Source organism: Homalodisca vitripennis, chromosome 1, assembly GCF_021130785.1.
Source record: "Homalodisca vitripennis isolate AUS2020 chromosome 1, UT_GWSS_2.1, whole genome shotgun sequence".
NCBI lineage: Eukaryota > Metazoa > Arthropoda > Insecta > Hemiptera > Cicadellidae > Homalodisca > Homalodisca vitripennis.
In genome coordinates this window covers 95,385,538-95,411,603 of record NC_060207.1, presented here as the reverse complement: position 1 = coordinate 95,411,603, position 26,066 = coordinate 95,385,538, and the positions used below count along the sequence as shown (strand labels likewise).

Genomic DNA, 26,066 nt, shown 5'->3' with positions numbered 1-26,066 from the left:
TAGACTAAACATATTTCAATATTAACACATTCGCTGCGGGAAAATCCGTAATTAGGTTTGTCATATGCGGGAATATTTTTATTGTGGAATAACTTACCTTTGGTGGTTGAAAGACAGGAACGATGGTCTATAGGATGTTTCCGGTTGAATTCGGTGAAATAATGACGTCACAGTTTTGGACCCACATGTGGGCCGGCCGCATTTCTTGAAAGTGTTGTTATTTTCGAACTACTCAAAAGCGTACAACCACTAATTTTACAGTATTATTTAGTCTAACAACAGTTATAATTCCTTGTTTTTGGTTTTTTTTTGTAATTTTATTTACACTATATACACTCGGCCCACATGTAGGCCGGCCGCACTTTTTGTTAGTTCTGCACTGTCTACCTCCTTGAAAGTCAACCACTACTAAATTTACTTCACTTAGTCTAATATTAGTAATTATTCCTTTTCCTTATTATTCCTAGTTACGATATTTACACTACATACATTCCCACCCAAATGTTTTTGTTAGTACAAGGAATCATGGTAGGTCTCAAAACATTGACCCATACACAGACCAGGGTTTTCCGGACATGTTTCACAACGGTATAGTGTCTTAGTGCTTGGTTTTCCCACTTTAGTACACTGCCTACACTTTTTTCGCAATGTTTTGTTTTTGCTGTCTTTGCCAGGAATCTTTCCAAGTTTGTGAGCCTCAACCCTTTTCTTTTTTTGAGGAGGTGTTTCAAGGGTGTGAGTTGGTTGAGGTAAAAGGCCTTTTATAACTTCCAATCTGAAGTCGTAAAGGGACATTTTTTGTTGATTCATGTTGTGAAGGATGTGCGCATTTACAAGTATCATTTGTAGTACATGTATAAATATTTTCTTGTACCACCTTATGGTTTTGCGTTCACAAGGGTTGTACGCCATCATTTGATCGGCGCGATCAACTCCACTCATGTGAGCATTATACCTGACAATCGGGAGGGGTTTTTTCTTTGCACGACCTCGTTTGTCTACAAAATCTACTAAATCGTTCTCATGTTCAGTTGAGATATACGTAACATTTCTTTTGTCTCTCCACTTGCCAATCATAACTCCATTTGCGTACTGCGCAATTGTTTCACCTTTTTTTCAAAACTGTGTTTGTCACCTCCATATGTGTATGTTTCCTTCCAGCACGCAATGTTCCGGTGCAGTAGGTCTTCTCAGAGAGTAATTTGCTGGCTAGGGAGTAACTGTTGTAAAAGTTGTCCATATATATACAGCATGTCCCTTTCCCAAGTAGTCTTTCAACAGATGGAGAACCACTTTTTCGGTGTGCCCAACACCACCGACAACATTGTCTGCTTTTCCTGTATATAAAAGAAATCTCAATATAAAACCCTGGTGCTCTGTTAGGGTGTATAGTTTGACACCATACTTATGTCGCTTGCCCTTTATGTACTGTCTAAAATGTAGTCTACCCCTCCACAGTACCATTGCCTCGTCAAGAGACAATTCTTTTTGATGGTAATAAACACTTCTCATTTTGTTGTTGAAATAGGTTATAACTAATTCGATTTTTTTAATAGCATTGTCGTTATCATTAGGATTGTGTCTACAGAAATGCAAACAACGCAAAATTACCAGGAACCTATCCCTTGACATGAACGTGCTAAAACACTTAAAGTTAAAAAGATAATCCGTTCTCCAATAATGCTGAAGACGGTTGATTTTGATTGTTCCAGTGTGCAGCAAAATTCCCAAAAATATTTTTAGCTCTGGCACTGTAATGTCCTTCCAAGCATTAATTCGGGAATGAGGGGTCAAGTTAGGTTTAGCATAAACTTCGTTGAAAGCATAAGAATTGGAAAACTGACAAATTCTTTCGAGAAATATATCGTCAACAAGAAGATTAAAGAAATTCATTGGAGTACCGTTACCCGGGAATGGCACCAACAAAGTATCAGTTCTTAGAAATTCAATCTGGCGCATACCTGCGGTGGAAATGCTCCAAGTCGGGCACACAATTTCATGCTGATCATCATCGTCGCTATCATGTGATGAAGAATCAGTAGACGAATCGTCAACAAGTCTTTGAACTTCGTCCACAGAGCCATCACTGTCATGTTCCTCTTTAACATTTCTACTTACAAAGGTGCTGAGACCGGAGGTACTAGGCACTGCAGAATCCATTGCAATAAGTATAACACTACAGACAACACGGTAGAATATATACAATCACCTCAGTTACATAATAACACAACACAAAACACAAAAATATTAGAGTACACAATGGGCCTAGAACAGGAAGACCGCAACGCGGGAACTAAGAACGAAAACAACCGAAACGGAATGTGACTACCACTGGAAAATGCGGCAAAGATTCAACCGTCTCGGACGAGTAGCTGAGCTACACTGAAACATGGGAGAAACAGTTACAGCCAGGCCCACTAGAGGGCCGGCCGCACTGCGTGCGCAGCCAAGCCGGCCCATAAGTGGGCCGGCCGCACACAATGGGTAAAATAGGCTTAAACACTTAAACACTACTTTTCTTGGCCAATGTTATCATAATGCCAACATCTAGTATGGTGTCTGTATTACAATATGCAACAGCTCACTTCAACCTCACGTCAATGTAAGGGTTAATCCAAATGTTGAAGTCACTGTTGTCATGTAGCTTTGGTATGACAACTTAAATTCTTTGGAAAAATAAAGTTAAGTTAAAAGAAATTGTTTTGTCTGACTAATATTAACAAAAAAATCAACATAACAAACTGAGTAATGTCTAAATGATTGTAGATACATACATGGACAATGAGGATCGTAAAAGACACCATTACAATTTCTACGTTTCCGCTTGAACCATGAGAAGCATTTCATTAAAAATATAATTTTCAATTAAATTCAAATGTAATAAACATAATGTGCTGGGAGGTTATGTTGTTAAAAATAAACACAATTTTGACACAAAAACAAGCAGTTGATTTAAACATTATTTATTATGTTTTCACTAGTTGGAAACAGCTGTTTAATAGCATAACATATTTTAGGTAGTCTGAAATGAAATCTGCATTTTGCAATCATCTTCATGACACAATTTCTAGAAAATGGTTGCATATCTTATCCCAAATATACCCCAGATACCAAAATAAGATTTAAAACATTTTTTCATGCATATATAAGGTTATGTGTTCATACATGGGTTTAGAAAAACAACACAATTGTTTGAATGAAAAATCTTGGAGCACTGGAAAAAAGGTTATTTTACAATAGTTGGTAAATACATACAAATTTTACAATATTTATTTTTTTATTGCTAGGCCTTTTGGAATCAATGATTCCATCAACAGGCACATTTGTGAAGTGCCTGATTATAGAATCATTGATTCCGAAAGGCCTAGCAATTAAAAAATATATATTGGAAAATTTGTATATTTATTTCCCAGTGATAGTAAACACAATTGTTATTTCTATCTCACTGAAACTAAACTTGGTGTGAGATACTAATTGTACATGTCTTGGTTGGATACATGTCTTGGTTGGATAAGCTCATTAAACTACTCTCATTTCATAACAATATTCAAGATTGTGGACATTCATAATACAGTTGTACAAGATTTGTATCTTAAGTGGCTTTTGCAATATAAACAGTATAATTAAAGAAATCTAATATTTTTAGAATCTTAAAGAAATTTAAAACAACTGTACTGTTAGTCTTACATATTTATCATGTTTAGGATATCTTATTAGAGGCCTTTCAAAATATCTAAATGGAATAATTATTTCTCAGGCAACCATTAAACATACTTCCATATCGAAATAAATACCATAATGGACCAGAAACACTCAAAAATATATTCCTTTAGGCAAAACATCAGATTTAGAATGAGTATACACTTTAAATTGTTTACAACTAAAATGTAATGAAACAAGAGTAACAGGAGACTTCTTCATAAATGCTCTTGAGGCTGATTGAACCGAAAAATCAAACAAGCAGAGGTAAAAACAATCAGTGGCTGAACCTTCAGAAGCCAAACCAAACAGGGTCTACAGTATTTATAATCTCTCAAGTTACAAATTACAGACAAGAATGATCTGTTAGATACTTACATGTCTGTGTGGGATTGTACTCGGAGCCACCCATCTCACTGTTCTCACTGGACACAGAGCCCTCCTCGCTGGTGAGTGAGCCCGCCTCGCTAGATGTGTCACTAGCACCGCCTCCAGCCCCGGCCCCACCCTCTCCACCACCCACCCCATTGCTCTGGTACTCCTCTGCATCAAAGAACTCTGAGGCACTAATGCAGGATGAGCTGTAGGATAGTGATTGGTGCAACGGTTTCTGAAAGCAATCATAAACCTACGCCACATTATAATGTTAGTACACAATTACAGGGAGAAAACAGAGATATAGCATTTTGTGACGTTTAGCAATATGATATGATATAGAAGGGACGGTATATGAAATTAAAGTCAAAATAAACAACGAAAAGAACCATGATTTTTCCATATTAGTACAGTACTAAAAAAATTGTACATGACTTTTTTAGTTAATAATACTACAGTTTATCAGATACTAACTGAGCCATGAATAGAAATATACAAAGTAGAAATGGATAAATACGCACCTACTGAAATACGTACAAATTGGAATTTCATAATATACAAAAGTATTAATAATTAATGTTATGAATTACATACTTAAATGCCTAACTTTCTAAGAAATTGTGTGATTTAAATTACATGAACAATCAAATTAAATTGATAATACACCATATATTTGAAATTTTTACATACTTTTTTAGGATTAAATCAGGAACCACTTTTCCTAATTCGACATTGTATTTAATGTAGACATAGAAGTCAACATTTAACAGAACAGAACAAAAACTGGCAGTGTTTACAGTAACATACAAATTTCATAGAATATAAAGCTGTGCTGATACAAGATATCTTTACCACTTTAAAAAAATCAGCATAATGTACTGTGCTTAATAGAAGAACAATTCTAATACTTCCTTTAAGTGTTAGACAATGATAAAGAAAATGAAAGTTGAATAGTTTTTTACATTCTTAGAACGGAAGTTTTATAGACTAGAAAACTGAAGATAGAGAAGTGCAAGGAAGAAGGAAGGTTAGAGACGTTAAGCGAACTCACAGTCTCAGAGATGTCGCTGAGATCGGAGCTTTCGTGGATGCGGCCTAGTCGCGCGCGCAGGTCACTGTTTTGCTGCAGCGTTTGGTGCAGGGTATTGCGTAACGCTGCAATAACTGCATTGCTACCTCCTCCCCCTCCTCCCTCTGCCTCGAGAGCACTCTTAAGCCTCTCTCTCTCTGTGCTTAATGTGTACAGGATGGACTTGAGACTCGAGTGGACTATAAAAACAATCACGCTACATATGTTGTTTTTAACTAAAGGCACATATGAATAGTAAAACAAATAAATCATTATTTCTTAATTTCTAACTGTTATATTTGGTATTCTTCAATGTATGATTTCTACATGCTCTTAACACGGTTTTTAATTTTTGGCAGGCGAGAAGTTTCCCTAATTAACCCTGAACTGGAGAGCCTGGTTGAAACTTTGAATGGATACTTATATATAAAGTTATTTATCTAATTCAACTTTGTAAAATGTAATGCAAAAACTATTGCTAGAATAACAAAAGTTTACATTTATAAAAACATTACTGGAACATTACAGGAAGATGGACAGAACCTGTACAGTGTACACTGAAATTTTAAATTTAATTTACAGAATACACTTTATACAACCCCAAAAAAAAAAAAACAATAGTACAATACAGAAGAGACAAGTATATATTTCACCTTTCAACCCTGAATCTGTTAACATGCACTCACTAATATATTGTAGTTAAGAATGAACAATACTCAATTTGTGGTATCACTTGAAAGTGCAGATTTCAGTGCACAATTACCAATAAGATTGTTCCAATTTTGTGCTTTCCAAATGATCAAAGTAAATTTAAAATAACTACAACACTGTTTTTATGAAATTACATTGTACCAAATATTAAATAATTAATAAAGAGTGTTTCACGAGAGGTTGGCACAACTTCAGGATGTCATAGTAGACACAAAAACAAACAAAAAGTTCATATCAACATATGTCCTACCTTGCTTTGTTTAGAGTCTGGCTATCCACATATGTTTTTTAATTTTTGAATTGTATCTTAGAACCTGTAGGAGCAAATAACATGAAACTTGGCAGTTATGTTAAGCTAATGAAAGGGAAAATTAAAAAAAACTGAAATACCTATTATCACTTTTCATTTCAAAATGGCAACATTTAAATTTTTTAAACTTTGATATCCCAAAAACTGTTAATCCAATGGAAAAATTGCAAGAATAATTATTTATTGTAAATTTAATTACAAAGCTAACAATACCAACATTGCTAAAATTGGTTGATAATTACATTAATTTTAACTGGTTAGTGTTTATGCTTTCTTACATGTGGAAAGAATATTTTTCAATCCTAAATATTTTTTTTATTTATTGCATCGTTAAGAGTTTTCTATCAAATAATAAAATATTAACAATTGTTTCCACAACAACAGTATTAAAGATTGTTTCATTTTAAGGCTACGACATGTCATAAGTATTCTTTTAAATTTGGCTTTGATTGGCGTTCACTGGCACTATTTATTCTATTACAATAGTAATTATTTAATAGGTGGCTAAGTACAGCAATAAGGTGTACATTTTTTATGAGGCCACCAAATTGTTACAAGTCACCATTTTGTTAATACTACAGAAAATAACACAATTATTTGTTTTTACTTTCCAATTATTTATTCAAACATATGTGCCAAATTTGGTTTCTTTAGGTTAACTAGATCTAGAGATATTAGTTTTTTATGGCGGCTAGTGACTAAACGACACATTTTGAGATCTATATTTAAAGGACATTTTTTACTTGAAATGATGAATACTATCACCCGCAGAAGTTTGTGACACCTTGCATATATTAACAATTATATCATACCCTCTACCTTCTTCTACTGTAATTTAATAAATTATAAAGTGGGCTTCCAGAATATATCTTCCTTAATTACTAAAAATGAAGACATAAATTTGTATTAACAAAAAACACATTTTGAATTTTTTTAATTAGAAAAAAAGTCAAACCAATTCTATTTATGATAAAAATATATTAATAAAATATATGTATGCTTATATTTTAATATTCTGTTATTATATACTAATATTCTGAGAAAACATATATACAACACAACAATTAAAACAACATAAACCAAAATTAACCATCTTTTGTTTACCGATGAGCAGATGACACAAAGACACAGCAGATGCATAGCAATACATGAACATAAAAATAAAATATAAAACTACAACATTTTGTTAATTTGGTTATCTATCGTCCTCCTTTACATACACAAGATATAACAAAACATGTTTTAGCGATCAGTAATTTGTGTATTCCCTATCAGCCAATAATTAATGACTCTGTATCTCGGCAGATTTGACTGTTGAATATCTTCAATTGATTCTCAAATAATCTCTTTCCTGACAAATTTATGAACCCAATTTTCTTGATAATTTCTATAATATTTTACGACACAAAATCTATAATGATCAATCCTCACATAGAGATTACTATCAATTTTAAAATACCTTGTTACAACTAATTAATTTCAACATGAGTTTTATAAAATTAAGCTTTATAATGTTATGTACTATTTACACCTGTAACAATGCTGAGTTGACTTTTACTCTCATAAAATAACTAATAATAAACTATGTTAATTAATGTTTTTACTAATCAATCAATCACCAACTTAAAATTTCAATTATTAGTAGTTGTTGATTTTTCTTTGGCACTTTAATGATATACTGTAAAATCTATTAAATATAATTATAATGTTTTAAAATAAGTTTAAATATTTAGCAACACTTCTAACAAACATTGTTTTAGTAACACATTCTCGAGAAAAGGATATTTTTAGTTAAACTGATATATAATAAGTGAAACTACAATCCAACATTATAAAACAGAAAAAATTATAGGATTATGAACAGAGGACAAAAGTATGTCAAGTATGACTTGAGAATAAGTAGTTTAAGTATAACAATTAATTATAAACAATCCTTTACCATTTTATCTCATACAAAAAGACCACAGAACCCAACAATGTCTTATTGTTATTTTACAGTTAACTTGCATAAACTTAATTTCTCTTGTAAACAAAACACACTCACTTTCTCTGGCAAGCACAGTGAAGTCAGAATGGAGCTGGTTGTCAGGCGGGGGAGCAGAGGTTGTGGGGGCCAGAGGAGGGAACAAGTGGTCTCCCGCAGGTAGAGACTGTGGCCGAGCTACCCCCGCAGTGGGCAGTGAGGGGTTACTACAGCTCAGCACAGCACTAGCAGGTGAAATGGACAGACCACCGCTGAACGAACAAGTCTGCCACAACATATTCATTTTAACTTTTAAAACTATATTAAATTAAGTTGAGATATAAAGTAAAAGTATTTTTTTCAAAATAAGGAAGTACAACCTAAACTGAACAAAGAGCCACTATAACTTAATAAATAAAGATATGGGATACATGATTTGGACATATAAAAAGATTTAAGGATTAATGCATTGAATGTTTTTTTAAATATGAGAGACGAACAAGAGAAAAGAAAAACAAGAGGATGTGGAGCATGTGTAAAATGGGAGAAAGAAGACAAAAATAAAAAGTATAGTAGGTAGTACACTATGTGCTGGTTTGATAAAGTGGAAAGATGTAATCTAGTACAAAAATTGTAAAGTATAAAAGAGTTGCATATTTTATACAAATTCTAAATTTATTTTACACTTACAGAGAGAGGTGATGAGGACTCGTTATCCACAGTCTTGTTGGGGCTGCTGCTGGCGTTGAGGTCTACCGAACTACCCTTCCCACTCTTCTTCTTCCGTAGTCCGAACTTCCTACGATCCTTCTTCACATTAGGAGAGAACCCATCAGCCACAGACATCTGCAGAAAGAACTGACCATTACATCCCGCCCTCATCTTCTTACCAGTTCTAAAGCATTTGAAGTGTTTTATAGTATTGTAAAGTAGTAAATTGTAATTGACCCTTTAGAGTCAAATTTAAAAAAACCAAATTTAAAGGCACTACTGCTTTTGAGGATATTGAAAGTATATTTATTTTTCAATAACTGTACTATGATTAAATTTGTAGTTATAAATTTGAGGACTGTTTGGAAGGTAACCGCTGTATCCATAAAGGGTTTGAAGTTATGAGAATTCAATCCATTATTCATTTTTTTTATGTAGGAAGATCAATCACCATAATTTAGAACAAATTGATCTGCGGTTTAGCCTAAAACTGGTTAACTGTGGATGAGTACAAACATTTAGTATATGTTTTAATTATATAACGGTAATGACTGTTAAAAGCATTCTTTAGTTTCAAAACTGCCAATGTTTGTCAAAACTCCTCTCTCCCCTCCTCCCCTACAACAAACACAGCTTTTGTAATCAAATCATTTACATTCATTACAAATGGTTTAATAAAATGTCAAATAAACAAAACAATCCTGCAGAGAGAAAGAAACAGAAGACACACAAAAAATACTCAATTGTAATAATAATACTATTGTACAGAAATAAAATTAAAAAAGAGCAGTGAAAAAATATATAAAAGCATAATTAAATCTAAGATTAACGGATTACCGGACTGGATTCTTGCCAACAGACCATGATACAACAAGCTTGTTTTTATAATTGATTAAAAGGAAAACTTTTTTGGAAAGAAAATGTAAGTTTCTACCTAAGCCTCTTAATGGTATTTTTTATGTAAAAATATGACAGTTCGGAGAGGGAACTTTCATTTAATTTAAGCTATTTGCTTATAATAAAATCTAATTATTTAGTGGAAAATAAAGTAATGTCTCAGCTTAGTAACAAGTCTGAATTTCAAGCTGTTATATTATTTCAGATATAATATTAAAAAATATTAAACACAAACTTATACAGCATATTGTTGTTATAGATCAGGAATTGAAACTTTCTTATCTTAACATAATATAAAAATTTCTTTCAAAATTAAAATCCTGTAAAAACTATATTTTACTTTACAATCCAATGACACGTCTACACACCGAGCAAGTTTTAACTATATAAGTCAACAAGAAGCCCACAATAACAAATCACAAAACACAATTATTATTTTTACATCTCAATATTACTTCAAACAAGACTTAGAAAATACAAACACATATTTTAAAAAAAAAGGAATAATAATAATTTACACTCTGAGACTGTTATGAGTTGAAAAAGCCACTGTCATACAGAAAAACCAAAACCAAACAAAATAAATTCAGAAACGATTTGGTGTAAGTGAAAAAGTAACATATTTGGTAAAAGTACCGGTATGTTACTTTAGCAACAGGGTTGGGAAATCACTCTGCTCGGGAGGTTCATGCCTTACGCTTGGTGGAACGGAAGCCACCCGACACTCTGCTCCAAGCCTCGACTCGGAAACTGTTGAAAGCTCGTGGCAAATGTGTTTTATGCTGCATCACAATTAAACACTATTAATTTTTTTAATACTGTTGAAATTTGGAAAACTACCAATTACTTTGTTGTGTTTACACTATTCATAATAAGTGCATTATGATAAAAGTTGCCTAGTTAGTAAAAGTTTTCAAATAAGCAATAATTACACCTCTGGTAAACTTCATAGGTATATATATATTAGAATAATAAATCGTAAAACTAAAACCCTTTTAAATTCTTTTATTTCAGGACACGTGTTTCGGTATAAACCATCTTCAGTGTGAACAATAATCTCTAATTAAATTATAAACAAAACAAATAAATATACACTGTCGACTATTTAAAACAGATGTTAAACTTATATGACACAGTTGTAATTTTGATTAAGATTCTGTGTTTGATATTTTTTCAAAGATAGGATTTGTTTTATTTTTTAAATTGCTATTTAATATGTTGTGAGGATTCTTTTTTATAATTTAGATAAATAGTGTAATTCTTCTTTAGTGTTTAATTTTTCTCCTTTCCTTTCGATATCCAAAATTTCCATGTTCTTTTCAATATTTTTGTAGTTATGTCCAGTTTTCTAATAAATGTTCAGCGAAATTTGATTTTATTGTAGACATGTTGTTTGTTTTCAAAGCTTGTATATGTTCTTTAAACCTTTTATTAAAATTTCTGCCAGTTTTTGTCCAATATAGTAGCTTTCACAGTCACTACAGTTAATTTTGTATACTCCACATTGTTTGTATAAATCTTGTTTGTTTTGTCATCTTTTTGGCTTATTTTGTTTTCAATTAGTTTAAACGTATTATTTCTTGTTTGGTAACTGATGGAAAATTTTGAATTTTGAAAGGTTTTTTCGAATAGCTTTGTTTATTTTAGTATTGAAAGGTACACATATATATTTCTGAATTTCATTATTATTAGGATTAGGCCGTATTGTATTGGTTTTATTGATTTTTCTTGTTTTTTTCTGAATCATTTTGTCTACAATATGGGGTTGATATCCATTTTTGACAGCTAGATATTTTATGATTTCCATTTCCTTAGTTTTATTTTCATCACTCATTGGTATATTTAACATTCTGTTTATCATTGAGTGAAATGCTGCTAATTTTGTGTTTTCCATGGATGGTTAGAGGTTGATGGTATTAGAAGATCTGTTTGGGTTGTTTTTCTATAAATTTCCAAATGAGTGGTTTCCATTAAGATTAGAAATGCTTATATCAAGAAAGTTATTTTGACTTTTTGGATTTCTTTATTGAAAACTTAATTGTTGGGGATATAGAATTGAGGAATGTTAAAAAACTGGTCTGCTTGCTTCTCATCTCCTTTGAAAAGACATAAGATATCATCAACATATCTAAACCAGTAAATTATTTTATCTTTAAATGGATTAGTAAACACTCATTATTTTTGTTGTTTTCTAAATGTTGCATATATATATTTGCAAGAAGGCCTGAAAGAGGAGATCCCATTGCCAACCCATCTTCTTGTTTGTAAAAGTCTTTTTTGTATTGAAAATAATTTTGATTAACAGTAGACTTTGTCAATGATAAAATATCGTCAATTTCATTCATTTCAAGTTGACTGTATTTTATTAGATTATCTTTTAGAATTTGCATTGTTTCTTGTTTTGGAATGTTCGAGTACATGTTGTTAACATCAAAGGAAATGAAGAACGAGTTTAATGGAATTTGAATGTCTTTAATTTGATTTGCCAGGATTACTTGAATTTAATATACTGTAATTGTCTTCAAATTGCATGTTGGTTTTTATTTTGTTATTTAAAAATTTACATACCTTGTAAGTAGGAGCGTTACGAAAGTTGACTACTACTGGTCTAATTGGAATATCCGTTTATGAGTCTTTGGTTGACCTTTTAGTGTAGGAGCTTTTGGATTTGTTCATTTTGAGTTGGTATTGCTCTGCTTTTGTTAAACTTTTGCATTTAGTTATTGTGGAATTTATAAGCTTTGTGTATTCTTGGGGTTGGGTCCTTTTTTAATTTTTTAAGATTGTTGCTGTCAATGAATGTTTCAATCTTTTCTTGATATGTTTGGCTGTCGATAATTACTACTGTATTCCCTTTGTCGGCTTTTTGATATTATACAGTTATTATCTTTTAGTTTTCTTGAGATGGACGATACTAATTTCATATCATTATTTGACGTTTTAATTAATTTGGGAATTTGTACTTTTAAATTACTTTTGTTTAGTTCATGGACAAGATTATATCGGGAAAGGTTCTTGGAGTTCTGAGTCTGTTTTCTTTATGGCTGTTTCTAAATTAATTAGGTCATCTTTGATTATTGGTATTTTATGATCCAGATTTATATTATATTTGAGGGATTTTATCTAATAGTGCCATCTCATCATCATTAAATTGAAATAGATGATAAGTTTTTAATTCTTGGGCAGAAATCTGGATTACCATCCAATGTATAGTGTTTTGAATTATTGTCTTCCTGTAAGTTAATCAATTTATTAATCTTATTAAGATGAACCTGTTTTTTTTCTTTAAAATAATAGGTTTGATCCATTGCTGTGTATTAATATCAATTTCTTCAATGCTCTCTTGGTGAAACGTTAATTTGATTTCTGTTTTAATATCTTCAATTGATCTGACTATTAGATTCATTTTTGCATATAAACTGTTAATTTCTTCTTTTATCCATATTATTTTCCCTCTTTTTAATGCTTTTTAGCGCAGCTCTTGATGTAGATTTAGTTTTTAATTGAACATAATTTGGAATAATATTTTCACTCAGAGCATATCTTTATTAAACTGGATATCTTCTCTTACCTTTGCCAACTTAAGTGAGAGGTATTTGTATTTGTGGACAATGGATTGATTGTTAGTCATATCTGTTATATTATGAACTCCACATTATAGGGTTATCTTTATGTTAGAATAATAAATCGTAAACTAAAACCCTTTTAAATTCTTTTATTTCAGACACGTGTTTTCGGTATAAACATCTTCAGTTGTGAACAATAATCTCTAATTAAATTATAAACAAAACAAATAAATTATACACCTGTCGACTATTTAAACAGATGTTAAACTTATATGACACAGTTGTAATTTTGATTAAGATTCTGTGTTTGATATTTTTTCAAAGATAGGATTTGTTTTATTTTTTAAATTGCTATTTAATATGTTGTGAGGATCTTTTTTATAATTTAGATAAATGTGTAATTCTTCTTTAGTGTTTAATTTTTCTCCTTTCCTTTCGATATCCAAAAATTTCCATGTTCTTTTCAATATTTTTGTAGTTATGTCCAGTTTCTAATAAATGTTCACCAGCGAAATTTGATTTTATTGTAGACATGTTGTTTGTTTTCAAAGCTTGTATATGTTCTTTAAACCTTTTATTAAAATTTCTGCCAGTTTGTCCAATATAGTAGCTTTCACAGTCACTACAGTTAATTTTGTATACTCCACATTGTTTGTATAAATCTTGTTTGTCATCTTTTTGGCTTATTTTGTTTTCAATTAGTTTAAACGTATTATTTCTTGTTTGGTAACTGATGGAAAATTTTTGAAATTTTGAAAGGTTTTTCGAATAGCTTTGTTTATTTTAGTATTGAAAGGTACACATATATATTTCTGAATTTCATTATTATTAGGATTAGGCCGTATTGTATTGGTTTTTATTGATTTTTTCTTGTTTTTTTCTGAATCATTTTGTCTACAATATGGGGTTGATATCCATTTTTGACAGCTAGATATTTTATGATTTCCATTTCCTTAGTTTTATTTTTCATCACTCATTGGTATATTTAACATTCTGTTTATCATTGAGTGAAATGCTGCTAATTTGTGTTCCATGGATGGTTAGAGGTTGATGGTATTAGAAGATCTGTTTGGGTTGTTTTTCTATAAATTTCAAATGAGTGGTTTCCATTAAGATTAGAAATGGGGGGGGGCTTATATCAAGAAAGTTAATTTTGACTTTTTGGATTTCTTTTGAAAACTTAATTGTTGGGGATATAGAATTGAGGAATGTTAAAAACTGGTCTGCTTGCTTCTCATCTCCTTTGAAAAGACATAAGATATCATCAACATATCTAAACCAGTAAATTATTTTATCTTTAAATGGATTAGTAACACTCCATTATTTTGTTGTTTTCTAAATGTTGCATATATATATTTGCAAGAAGGCCTGAAAGAGGAGATCCCATTGCCAACCCATCTTCTTGTTTGTAAAAGTCTTTTTTGTATTGAAAATAATTTTGATTAAACAGTAGACTTTGTCAATGATAAAATATCGTCAATTTCATTCATTTCAAGTTGACTGTATTTTATTAGATTATCTTTTAGAATTTGCATTGTTTCTTGTTTTGGAATGTTCGAGTACATGTTGTTAACATCAAAGGAAATGAAGAACGAGTTTAATGGGAATTTGAATGTCTTTAATTTGATTTGCCAGATTACTTGAATTTAATATACTGTAATTGTCTTCAAATTGCATGTTGGTTTTTATTTTGTTATTTAAAAAATTTACATACCTTGTAAGTAGGAGCGTTACGAAAGTTGACTACTGGTCTAATTGGAATATCCGGTTTATGAGTCTTTGGTTGACCTTTTAGTGTAGGAGCTTTTGGATTTGTCATTTTGAGTTGGTATTGCTCTGCTTTTGTTAAACTTTTGCATTTAGTTATTGTGGAATTTATAAGCTTTGTGTATTCTTGGGTTGGGTCCTTTTTTAATTTTTTAAGATTGTTTGCTGTCAATGAATGTTTCAATCTTTTTCTTGATATGTTTGGCTGTCGATAATTACTACTGTATTAATTATTATATATTATATAATATATATATATATATATATATATATATATATATATATATATATTAATTACCTATGAAGATATTACTGTTGCACAATGTTAGTAAATTCTTAACCCTTAAAGTGCTGAAGAAAATTTGACTTGGGTTCAATTAGCGCAAATTTAGAGATTTCTTTAAATTAAGTCTGTTTTTGCTTACGTTCATTTTTTTTCTGTCTCTTAAAAGGAGAACTATTAAGCAAAATTGTTTATTTATTAAAAGCTCTATCGGTACTAAAAATGTATTTATTTTTGGTGTGACACGCATCAAATTTCCTTCCTGATGGTCATAGATCTATCAGATTTTCGCATTCCTACATATCAGTGGCACTTTCATGAGTTATAATAATAATGTACAGAATAAACCAAAAAAAGACAACATGGATGATTCCCATATGTAAGTTTAGTGCAATTTCAATGGTATGGACATATTCCACGTTTTAAGGGTTAATACCAAAATAAGCAAAGAAAATTAAATTAAATGGCATCTGAATTGGAATGAGATTACAACTTTTAAATTCAAAGTCCAGTGTTTTAAATAAGAAATAATATGCATATAGCATTTTATTACCAGGAGAAATGCTAAAATTAGTAGTTTTATTCTTTTCTTTAATATCCAGCTAATCAAAATGTCCAAAATGCTGAACTATATCTCTTATTGTATTTTCTTAATTTCATATCTTGTAGAATCTATGATCTCCTTCTCTATCTTGCTTTGCCTTTTCCCCACAACCTACTGACAAGAGTAGGTGTAACAAGGATAGTAAGCTAAAAAGTACAAATCAGTACAAGAGTACACCACAGTAATACTACGTAGAGTTTTTAAGTACAAGAATAACGCTTTTACTAGATACATGAAATTTCATAAGTGCTCAGAGTAATCATCTACAATAAATAAATAATTATGAAATAGAATAATGCATGTACTGTAAGCACCCAGTCACATTTCTTTTGTTGAATCATAATATCTAGTAATTGTATAAATATTAATTCCATGGCAATAAAAAGCAGGAAGAAAAGCAAAACCCACACAAGTGTTTTGTTTTAAAGTTGAAGAGTAAACGAAAACCAGATCCTGCAGAGTAATTTTTTGCAGGAATGTGAGATGATAGTGTTCAAATTTTCTTCTTCTTCTAAGGGGCGGCTTATTGCCATGCACTTAAGTTCCAAGGGCCATTTGCATGACCCGGAAGAATACCATGAGACCAACCAATTTATGATTTCAGCAATTCCATAAACCACTGGAAACAAAAAAATCAGGTCCTGTTCGGGAATTCACCACCTTTGTCCAGACAACCAAAGAAGGCTTGGTGCTCCTATGCTATTACGGGACAGTCAAAGAGTGTTCAGTAATTTCCTCCTGCCCATCACACATTCTACAGAGCGATAATACAATTCAGTACATAATGCTGACGACTCTGGGAAGATACTTTTTCAGGTGACCATGTCCCATAATTAGACCCACAACCTGAAAAGACAACAAACTACTTAAACAGAGAAGGTCAGACTACTCTGGATAAAGGCGACTGTAGGATCACTCTGCTCATCCTCAGACCCGGACGCAGTCTCCACCTTCTCTCATGTTTAGCATGAACCCGCTTCGAGACAGCCCCAAAGGATTAGCAACCCCCTAGAAATACCACAGAACGGCTGAGGCCCCATCATGCTGGACGCTGAGCCAAATTTGATCAGGGCATCAGCTTTTTCGTTCCCATAGACCCCCTCATGACCAGGAACACAAAAAATCATTACACTGTTGATTCTGCCAAGGGAAGAAATTATTTTATAGCAATCCCAGAGTTGAACACACAAGAGTCCAATACCTTAAATGCTCCCTGGCTGTCTGTGAAGAAAATGCTAATCATCTTACTCCTATACTGCAGACGAAGATTCTTACGAGCACATTTCATAATGACTGTGACTTTCGCCTGAAAAACTGTGGAATAAGGGAACCCATAGGGACCATCAGCTGTGCATGGTCTCACTGCCACAATGCCTGTCACACCATACAGCCAGATCAGTATTTTCTATTACTGATGCCACTTTTCCGAAAATATCTCAAATTTTGTATTGGAATATGAATGCTCAATGAGGAATGTTAAAACTTTACAAAATAATTAGAGTTAACACTTATTGAGTGTAGTACCTTGCAATGATCTAATTTTTTTCCAACTTTATAGCCTTCATTAGTCCAGTTCTCGAAGAAAACCGTATAATATCATATGTACGTGGGTCTTATCGTCTATGAAAATTTTAGAAATGGTCAGATGACACCAGCATTCTTGAATGTTCTGCAATATTTGTTTACTGCTGTGGATTTAATGCTTACTGAAGCTTTGAATATAGTGTAAGTGCAGTTTCTGTTCTCTTAAATCATAGTTTGGACACAATCCACATGTTCCTGATTAATGGCAAAATGCAACCTATATGAATTATAAAATTCAGAATACTACCAAAATAGTTTCCCACAATCTTGTCTCAACACCCACAGACTGACTGAAATGTTTTATGTACTCTTCTTGTGATACTTTCTTAAGAAATTCATGACTTTGAAATTAGCACACTGACAACACAGGTAAACTGATATACCCATAATGCTGTTGAGTACTAACTTGGTAATCCTCGGACAATCAGACAAGTTTGATTAGATTACTGCAAAAGGAACAGTTTGCCTCTATGACAATATTTTTGGAAAAACCATCATAAAAATGATCCTTAACTGCATTGTATCTGTTTCATTTTTGGAACGATAAAAAGGTCTAATATCATGTAACTTGAAGTCTGTAGGTTAAAAATACAAGCACCTTCTAAAATAAATGTCAATACAAAATAATTCATGGAATATAAATATAAAGTACAGTACTATAATATATATTATGAGCATGGTTATTTTGTCTCTAAAAATTTGTGTTTTTACTCTCAACTGTTTTAACTCTTTGGAAATAGATCAAAATCTACTACATTGGAATTTTGTAAGCTTTAACATGACTGAAAAACTATAACAATATTATTAACTGCTCAGAAGTATAATAACATGTCTTGGTCTTGTGTTTTCAATAAGCTTCTTCAGGAAAATTAACACTCCAATTGAAAGAAACGGATATTAATAAATAATGCGTGAATAAATGAAAGAGTTAAAATTAATCAGTGAATTGAAAAAGAGTTTAAATTAATAAGTGAATGTTATATAATAACTCTTTATTGTCGATAGTTGAAAGGTCTGTTATTTAAATACACCTACTTTAAACCTTCTTAAAAAACATAAATAAATATATATATATATATATATATATATATATATATATAATACACATTATATATATATTTATATATTTATATATATATATAGCATATAGAAAAATTCTACCTCTGAGTCCGGTTGGGAACTGGTCTCTAGTTGCTCTAACAGTCTTGTGAGCTGCGCGAGAGTCTGCTGTGCCTGTGTGAGGTCTCGTGCAGCCAGCTCCAGGGGTGGACTGGCTTCAAGTAACCAAGCAGCCAGGCGTGGCAATGGTGGAGGTGTGCGCACTTCCGAAGATTCTGCCATGACAAACATATACATGATTTTATTACTGCTGCATCTATCAGACCTTTGACATGACAATTATTGCATTTAATATAACTTGGATGATAATTTGATGTTGAATAGAAAATCATGATTTTAAAAAATGTTAAGAGTATTTATTGGTTACCAATATATCTTATAATGAAATAATTAAAAACTAAATTCATCAAAATAAAGGTATACCGAAATCGTATTAAATCATGCTTAACTGTGGCTTCTATAGGATTGCGGTCGACTAAAAATGTTGAAACAGTCATTGATTTACAATAACAATGTTTCAATAAATTAACACTTAAATTAGAGGAACTGTTGAAATTCACTGTAACTTGATAGCTGTGAAATGCAATAAATAAAACATTACTCTAGTTGAGGTACGCAATAATCACATATTATTATCTTTTCATCAACATTACATCTGATTGATATAATGTTAATTTATTTTGCAATTGGCTTTATTTGAAAAATATGTGGAAGTATCAGTATTTGGTTCTTATTAGTCTTGACACGGAACAAACAGGGTATGAAAACAAAATAACATGACATATATACAAATATGCTACTTGACACAGGCCATGAATATGAATTGAAGTCATGTAAATGTATGCTCGGTGTATCACGCACGATCTATATGTTCGGTTTATCTACTTATGACCTAATATGAGATACTAACTGTGATTGTTGCGGTGGACATTATTGGGGGTATTCTTTTCGTCATCTGTGTTCCTCAGCAATGCCTCCCGAGTACCATAGGTCAGCAGGTGCTGCCGATACAGACGGTGCTGCTTAAGCTGCTGTACCCATTGTTGGAATACGTCATATTGCTTCGCCTACAGAACATAGCACACAAAGATTCATTTGAAAACTGTCCACATTCACATTTATCAAATTTAAAGGCAAAATTATTCTAGCACGAATAATTGTATTTCAATTCAACAGTCAATATAAGCTCATCTCAAAACATGAATGAGAACATAAACGAGATACTGATAATTTAAATTGAATGGATTGATTACACAGCCAAACACTTGCAATTAATTAAAGATTGAAAACATACTTTTCACACTGTTTACTAGTTAATGAAAATGTTATTTTTGTTTAAATCTTGAATCTTAAAATGTATTAACCACTTAACACATTATACCTAGTTATTACGTTATTCAACTTTGCACAAGTTGGATTTGTCTGTGTTATTTAGACCAGCATTAAAATTATCCGTCTTTACTGGACTTCACCAAATTCTTACATATTGTTAGTTTGACTTTCTGATCCTAAGTTGAAGCATCTTGTGAGTGCTTACTGTATAACATTGATTCAATCCTTCCTATAATAGTTACGTTATGTGTGAAATATGTTATGGAAAAATTATTGGCAGGGCTCATTGGTGGATCCTTTTCCATCAACAGTGCAAGAAATAAATGAGGCAAATGTTCTTTGTCAACATCATTTTTGTATACCTACTGTGTTAGGAGCGTTGGATTGTATTCATGTGGAAATTATGAAGCCTCAAATCCATGTCGATGAATATGTAAACAGAAAGGTGTGAATATGTGACCATGTCTTATGCCAATGAAAAGTTGAAAACTTTCAGTGTTGAGTAGCTAGAAGCGTTCACAAGCAAGGCTCTAGCATAGGAGCGAAATTAGAGGAATGATATCTCGCTTTGATGGATTAGCATGACTCTGGATATGGTATATGCCCTGGTTAGTTACCCCATTCCAACCAACACCTGTGGAAGAAATTATAATTTGATTCACTGTAGCCGCAGCTAAGTCTACATATATATATATATATATATATACTTAGCTACAATGTTTTAGACACAATATCTATTGTAAGTTTTGTAGTCTTGTTAATGAAAAACTAACTTTTTAGATCGTATTTTCTATTAGTGAATTAGAGGGTTTGCAATACTCATTTGCTACTGAAAGAAAAATAAAAAAACAGTTGTTATCTTATGTATTATTATAGATTGAATATTTGATACTGGATTATGTTGAATTATTTATGTAATGGACAGATCACCACAATTACATCCAAAATTAGTGGTTTCAAACAAATTTACAATTTGAAAAAGCTTGTCTTAACTAGTTTATTAATTGATTTGTACAAATACTGTACAAAGAATCAGTTTCCAGGAGCAATGCCAGAGTCAATGGAATCATCTAATTCACTTGGAGATTCAGTCATTATATTACTTTGTTCTAAATTCACCTCTTCATTATTGACTAACAGTCTAACTTTCATTTTTAGTTTAACAAAAACTGAGAAGCATAACAAAAGAAAAGGAACATTTTATTATTACAACACCTCTGTTTGTACTCACCATACTACCATATATGAGTTACCATGATGGTTGAGCTACCAAGGAATAATCAATCCATTCAATTTAAATTATCACTATCTCGTTTATGTTTTGAGATGAGCTTATATTGACTGCTGAACAGTTAGCAAGGTCCAAGCACCCTCGAACATTGTTAGGACATAGACTCTCCCCACAACCCTCTTGCTAAATTGCCCTGCAGCTGACTAGTTTTGAAAATTGCAGGTTGATATGTTGGCGTTATCCAAATCTCCAGAAGTACTATTTAACTACCAATACACCACCTTAAAGGTATTTTAATATCCTTTCAGGATGCATTTCTAAAATTAATTTGAATGAAAACACAGTATAAAAATGGTTTGGTGGTCACTTTTGAACTAACCTGAATTCTAATTAGCTTGGATTATAAAGATTCCACTATAACACATTTTTGATTTATATTAATTTATCAATACTAAACAATTTCTTCGACTAACCATAAAAACACTTTCTACTTTGTACAAAGGTAAATAATCAATTCAATAATATACTATACAGGTTATTATCTAAAATAATCAAAAAATATGATTGATTTCTTACACACATACAAGTAGATCACTTGCTTTAAATAACTTAGCAAAATAAAACTAAACCATGTCAAGTAAATTTATTTGAAAAGATACTTCAACTATCAGAGAAAAGTCTTCATATTTTGAATATGTTTACTAAACATAACATTCAAGACTACAGTAATAAATGTCCAAAAAAAAATGTAATCTTCTTGTATATTTTAAATTACTAAATTAACATCCTCAATTAGAAGTGTGCAATGCATTTTTACACAAGGCATTTACAATGCAAAATAAAAGTTAAAAAATTATTTATAACTGATTTGAAAGTTAATTTCTTTCAAGTGAGAATTAGTTTTGCTGACCTTGTGTTAGACTTGTATCTTGTATCTTGTTGTAAGTTATTTAACTGTTTGGACAACAATGTTAGATTGATCAAACCGCCCAGGTTCAGGCTAACTTTATTTACAAGCTTTTAAAGTTTGATTTTGTTTTGAGATAAATTACCTTTATTAATTTTAAAGTTTGTATAATAATAATGACCTTGACATAGCTGTTTGTTTTTAGTTATTTTATTTTACTCCCCTTGGACACTTTCAATATTCCTAATTTCTAATCTAAAACAATGTGTTGTAATTTTGTGATAAATATCAAATGTAACCACTTTATCAATTACAAATATTTTCGATAGAACAAATACTTTTTGTACAAATCTTTTGTTCAAAGTAATTATTTTATGTAAATTTATTTTTTGTAGTAATTACCATATACATTACATACACAATGCTCTTTTTATATGCTAATCAATACCTTTTTTTTCAAAAATACAAAATTGGTAATAAAAAGAAATATTATATCACACTTAATCTAAATATATTTTTACCAATACAAAAGTCTGCTTTTTTGTACATTTTTTTTATTATATAAATCTTTAACAAATGTATCCTATGAAGATGGCGAAAGTTATAATATACCCTCATCAAGCATATTAACAATCAACTTTTCAACTAAAAATCAATGATTAGGATAATAATATGACGAGATTTTTGAAAATAACATGATAAAATAAGTCATGTAGTAGTTGAATTTTCAGTGATATATAACAATGTTTAAAAAAAAAAAAAACACTGATTAAGAAATTGTGTCCATACAAGGAGCCCTTTGGAGAGTTAATTATAGGTATTCTAAGTTCTGAATAGAACTATTTTCAACTATTTGTCAAAACATATTAAAACAAGTATTAACGGAAGTATTTTTTGGTATAAAATAAAATTAACAGAGTGATATTTCATTGGATAATTTCACCTCTAAAATTTTAATGGTCAAGGCAAGAAAATTGTTAACCAATCAATATTTATAGGCTATTTTAAGAATATTCTGTTAATCTGTATTTATCACTATTTATATATTCAGTAATCATAGTAAACAGAAGTATATATTAGAAATAAAGGTCAAATGTAATTGAAAAGAAAATCATTTGAATGCAGTAACTATTTTGAATGCTCTAAATTATAAAAATAAAATTAATGCAAACAAAATTTATAAGAAGAGTCTTTAGGGATAACATCCCCCTCCCCATCGTAATGATTATATTGAGAAACATTGATACCATAGTAATGATAAGTAAGAGAATAAATAATATTCTAAATGTTCAATTTCCATTTCCTATTTATTCTGATATGTCAAAAGCTACACACACAAAAATTCAATACCCTGTATAATAACACTAGATTTTCACACCAAATTTATAAGTATATCACTTGACATAGACAGTGAAACAAGTTTGGCAGATATGCCTTTCTAGTTGGCGCAGTCTCTAATAGGCAGACAAAAAATTAAACGATGAAGTGTCCCATTAAATATTCATAACTCAATCTAACCCAACAGACTGCTGAGGGTCATTCTAAGGCACAAAAGGCCTTTACATTACAAGGCTCATCCTATGCCATTCACTTTTATTTTTCAGAGGTTTGCACATGTTTTACTAAGCAAGATACATTATTCACAACAAAAAATGTTCCTGATATTATACATATTTGCTTAATTTTCCTATTTGTAAAATAAAAATATACAAAGTATTTAACATGCACAACAGAAATATAAAAAATACAAACTAAATTCTATATATTGCTCTTTTTTAGTAAAAAAATATTTGATTTTAAATTTAAATATTATTTGATTATATTAAAACATTTAGGTATTTAACAGGGAAAGTTTATTTATCTTTTTACTGCTCTCTTGAATTGGGTTTGGTAAACTTTTTAACTTTGATAATTTTGTAAATTAATTAGTCTTGACAAAAACTTTGTTTAATATAATTTTTGGGAAATCCACTGGGTGTACTATTTTACATTTTTGTAGACCACTAGTTTTTACTAAAAAATATAATTTCTAACCTTGGGTGGCTGATAAGGTTAGGATGTGCTATTCTGACCAATCTGAGGCTTTGGTTTTGATGTTTTTACTAGACTTGATTAACTACTAAATCATGGCAAGTAAATAAAATCAAATAGATAAATTCAGAAAAACTAACCCAGGTACTAGTGACAATCGCTGCAGCGATGGTCTAACAATCTCAATAACTGGTGACTGTTGCTGTAGCGACGGTCAAACATCGCAGCGAAAAAACCACTTTATAAAGTAACTATAATACTTTTCGACGAAAGTAATAGGAGCATTCAATATCAGATAATTAAATGTATCGATTAATATGAAGTTTGATACTTTTCGATCTTTTATACCAGTTGGAGAGAAAAAGGATATTGTATTTAATTTCCACTCTTGTCATTTCTTTGCTGTTTTTTATGTATTGGTTAGTTTTTTTTTATCTTTATTGTTGCTAGTATGTATTATTTTAAATTATTATTTAGTTAAATGTTATAAACATGTTTTGAAAAGTGTTTCTTTTTCAAGGGAGTGATGTAATGAAACAAATAATTAGTGTTTTGTTTCAAACTAATCCAAGTTTCATAATCTATGTAGCCCTAGGTTAACAGTGTCAAGTTTGTATTTTACCAAGTTTTATTTATTTTATATGTTGAATTTTACTAACATTATATGCACTTGAAATGGATAGGAATTATTTAGAGTGATCTAGTGATATAAAAGAGTTGTTAAAAAGTGAACCAGTAAACCATGACTGTGGTGGTGAAACTGATTAAGCCTAGTGTAAAATCTCAGTGCACCAACTGAAACTAGGAATTTTTAATTTCGGAAATAGCCAGAGGTCATAAGGAGCTATGTCAGGACTGTAGGGAGGCTGTCGTAGTTGGTTGATGTCTTGTTTGACCATAAAACGCTGAATAAGATTTGAGGAATGAGCTGGCGCGTTGTCGTGGTCCAGGATCCAGTCCACAGTTCAGGTCGTTTCCTTCGCACTGCATCTTGTAGCCGCCTTAGGACCTCAAGATAATACCCCTTATTCACTGTCTGGCCTCTTGGAGCATATTCGTGATGAACAACACCGTCCTGGTAAAAAAAAACTGCCAGCATTGTTTTGACATTGCTTCGACTTTGTCTTGCTTTTTTCGGCCGTTGCTCTTCGCGAGTTTTCCACTGTGAAGATTGAGCCTTTGTTTCAGGGTCGTAGCCATAAACCCATGACTCATCACCTGTAATAACTTTTTTAAATAGCCATGGGTCACTTTTCATCAAATCCAGATTGTCCTGTGCTATTTCAAGACAGTTCTTTTGGTCTTCTGTCAGCAGCCGAGGAAGAAATTTTGCCGAAACACGGTTCACTTTTAAATATTCGTGTAAGATGTTACAAACTGACGATTTTGGTATTCCTAAATCTTCTTCCAGCTCTTGGACAGTCAATCGACGGTTTTCATTAATTGCTGCACGAAACACGTTCAACATTTTCAGTGTTTCTGGCCGTTGAAGACCTGCCAGATCGGTCATCACTCTCCACTGATATGTGGCCATTTTTAAACCGCCTAAATCACTCTTTTATTTGTGTATCGCCCATAGACACGTCACCATAAACTTTCTGTATCATAGTAATCGTCTCTGATGCTGAATGGCCAAGTTTTTGTCAAAATTTAATGCGCTGCTCAACACGTTCAGTCATATTGAAATGCAACGCACACACACGGCAGTACTGTATGGAACAGAGCGCTATGACTCACTGAGTGACCGGATCGTATTCAATGCCTAATATGGGAAGGAGTAGGCTCGCCCCTCCCCTCCAATAACCGGTTTGAGCCAGTCGGTTACACCGCGGCCGCCTGCTGGTCGGACAGACCTCGTATAAGAAAAGGTAAAAAGTTTCAAATAAATCAAAAATAATTTTACTTAT

At 31.5% G+C, this 26,066-nt stretch overlaps 1 protein-coding gene across 7 annotated transcripts in view; it reads right to left on the bottom strand.

Annotated features, from left to right (window-relative positions):
• The window catches only part of LOC124367061 (oxysterol-binding protein-related protein 6-like), a 74,852-nt gene that overhangs the window by 21,841 nt on the left and 26,945 nt on the right, over positions 1–26,066 (bottom strand). For 5 of the 7 annotated variants that reach the window (XM_046823717.1, XM_046823718.1, XM_046823743.1 and 2 more), the window contains 6 exons: positions 19,569–19,725; positions 18,701–18,873; positions 8,818–8,973; positions 8,209–8,413; positions 5,126–5,343; positions 4,078–4,327 (listed from right to left, as the gene is read on the bottom strand). In XM_046823717.1, coding sequence (XP_046679673.1) covers positions 4,078–4,327; positions 5,126–5,343; positions 8,209–8,413; positions 8,818–8,973; positions 18,701–18,873; positions 19,569–19,725 — 1,159 coding nt within the window. The remainder of the gene's footprint in view (positions 1–4,077; positions 4,328–5,125; positions 5,344–8,208; positions 8,414–8,817; positions 8,974–18,700; positions 18,874–19,568; positions 19,726–26,066) is intronic. The other 2 variants (XM_046823726.1, XM_046823754.1) reach the window with 1 other exon arrangement.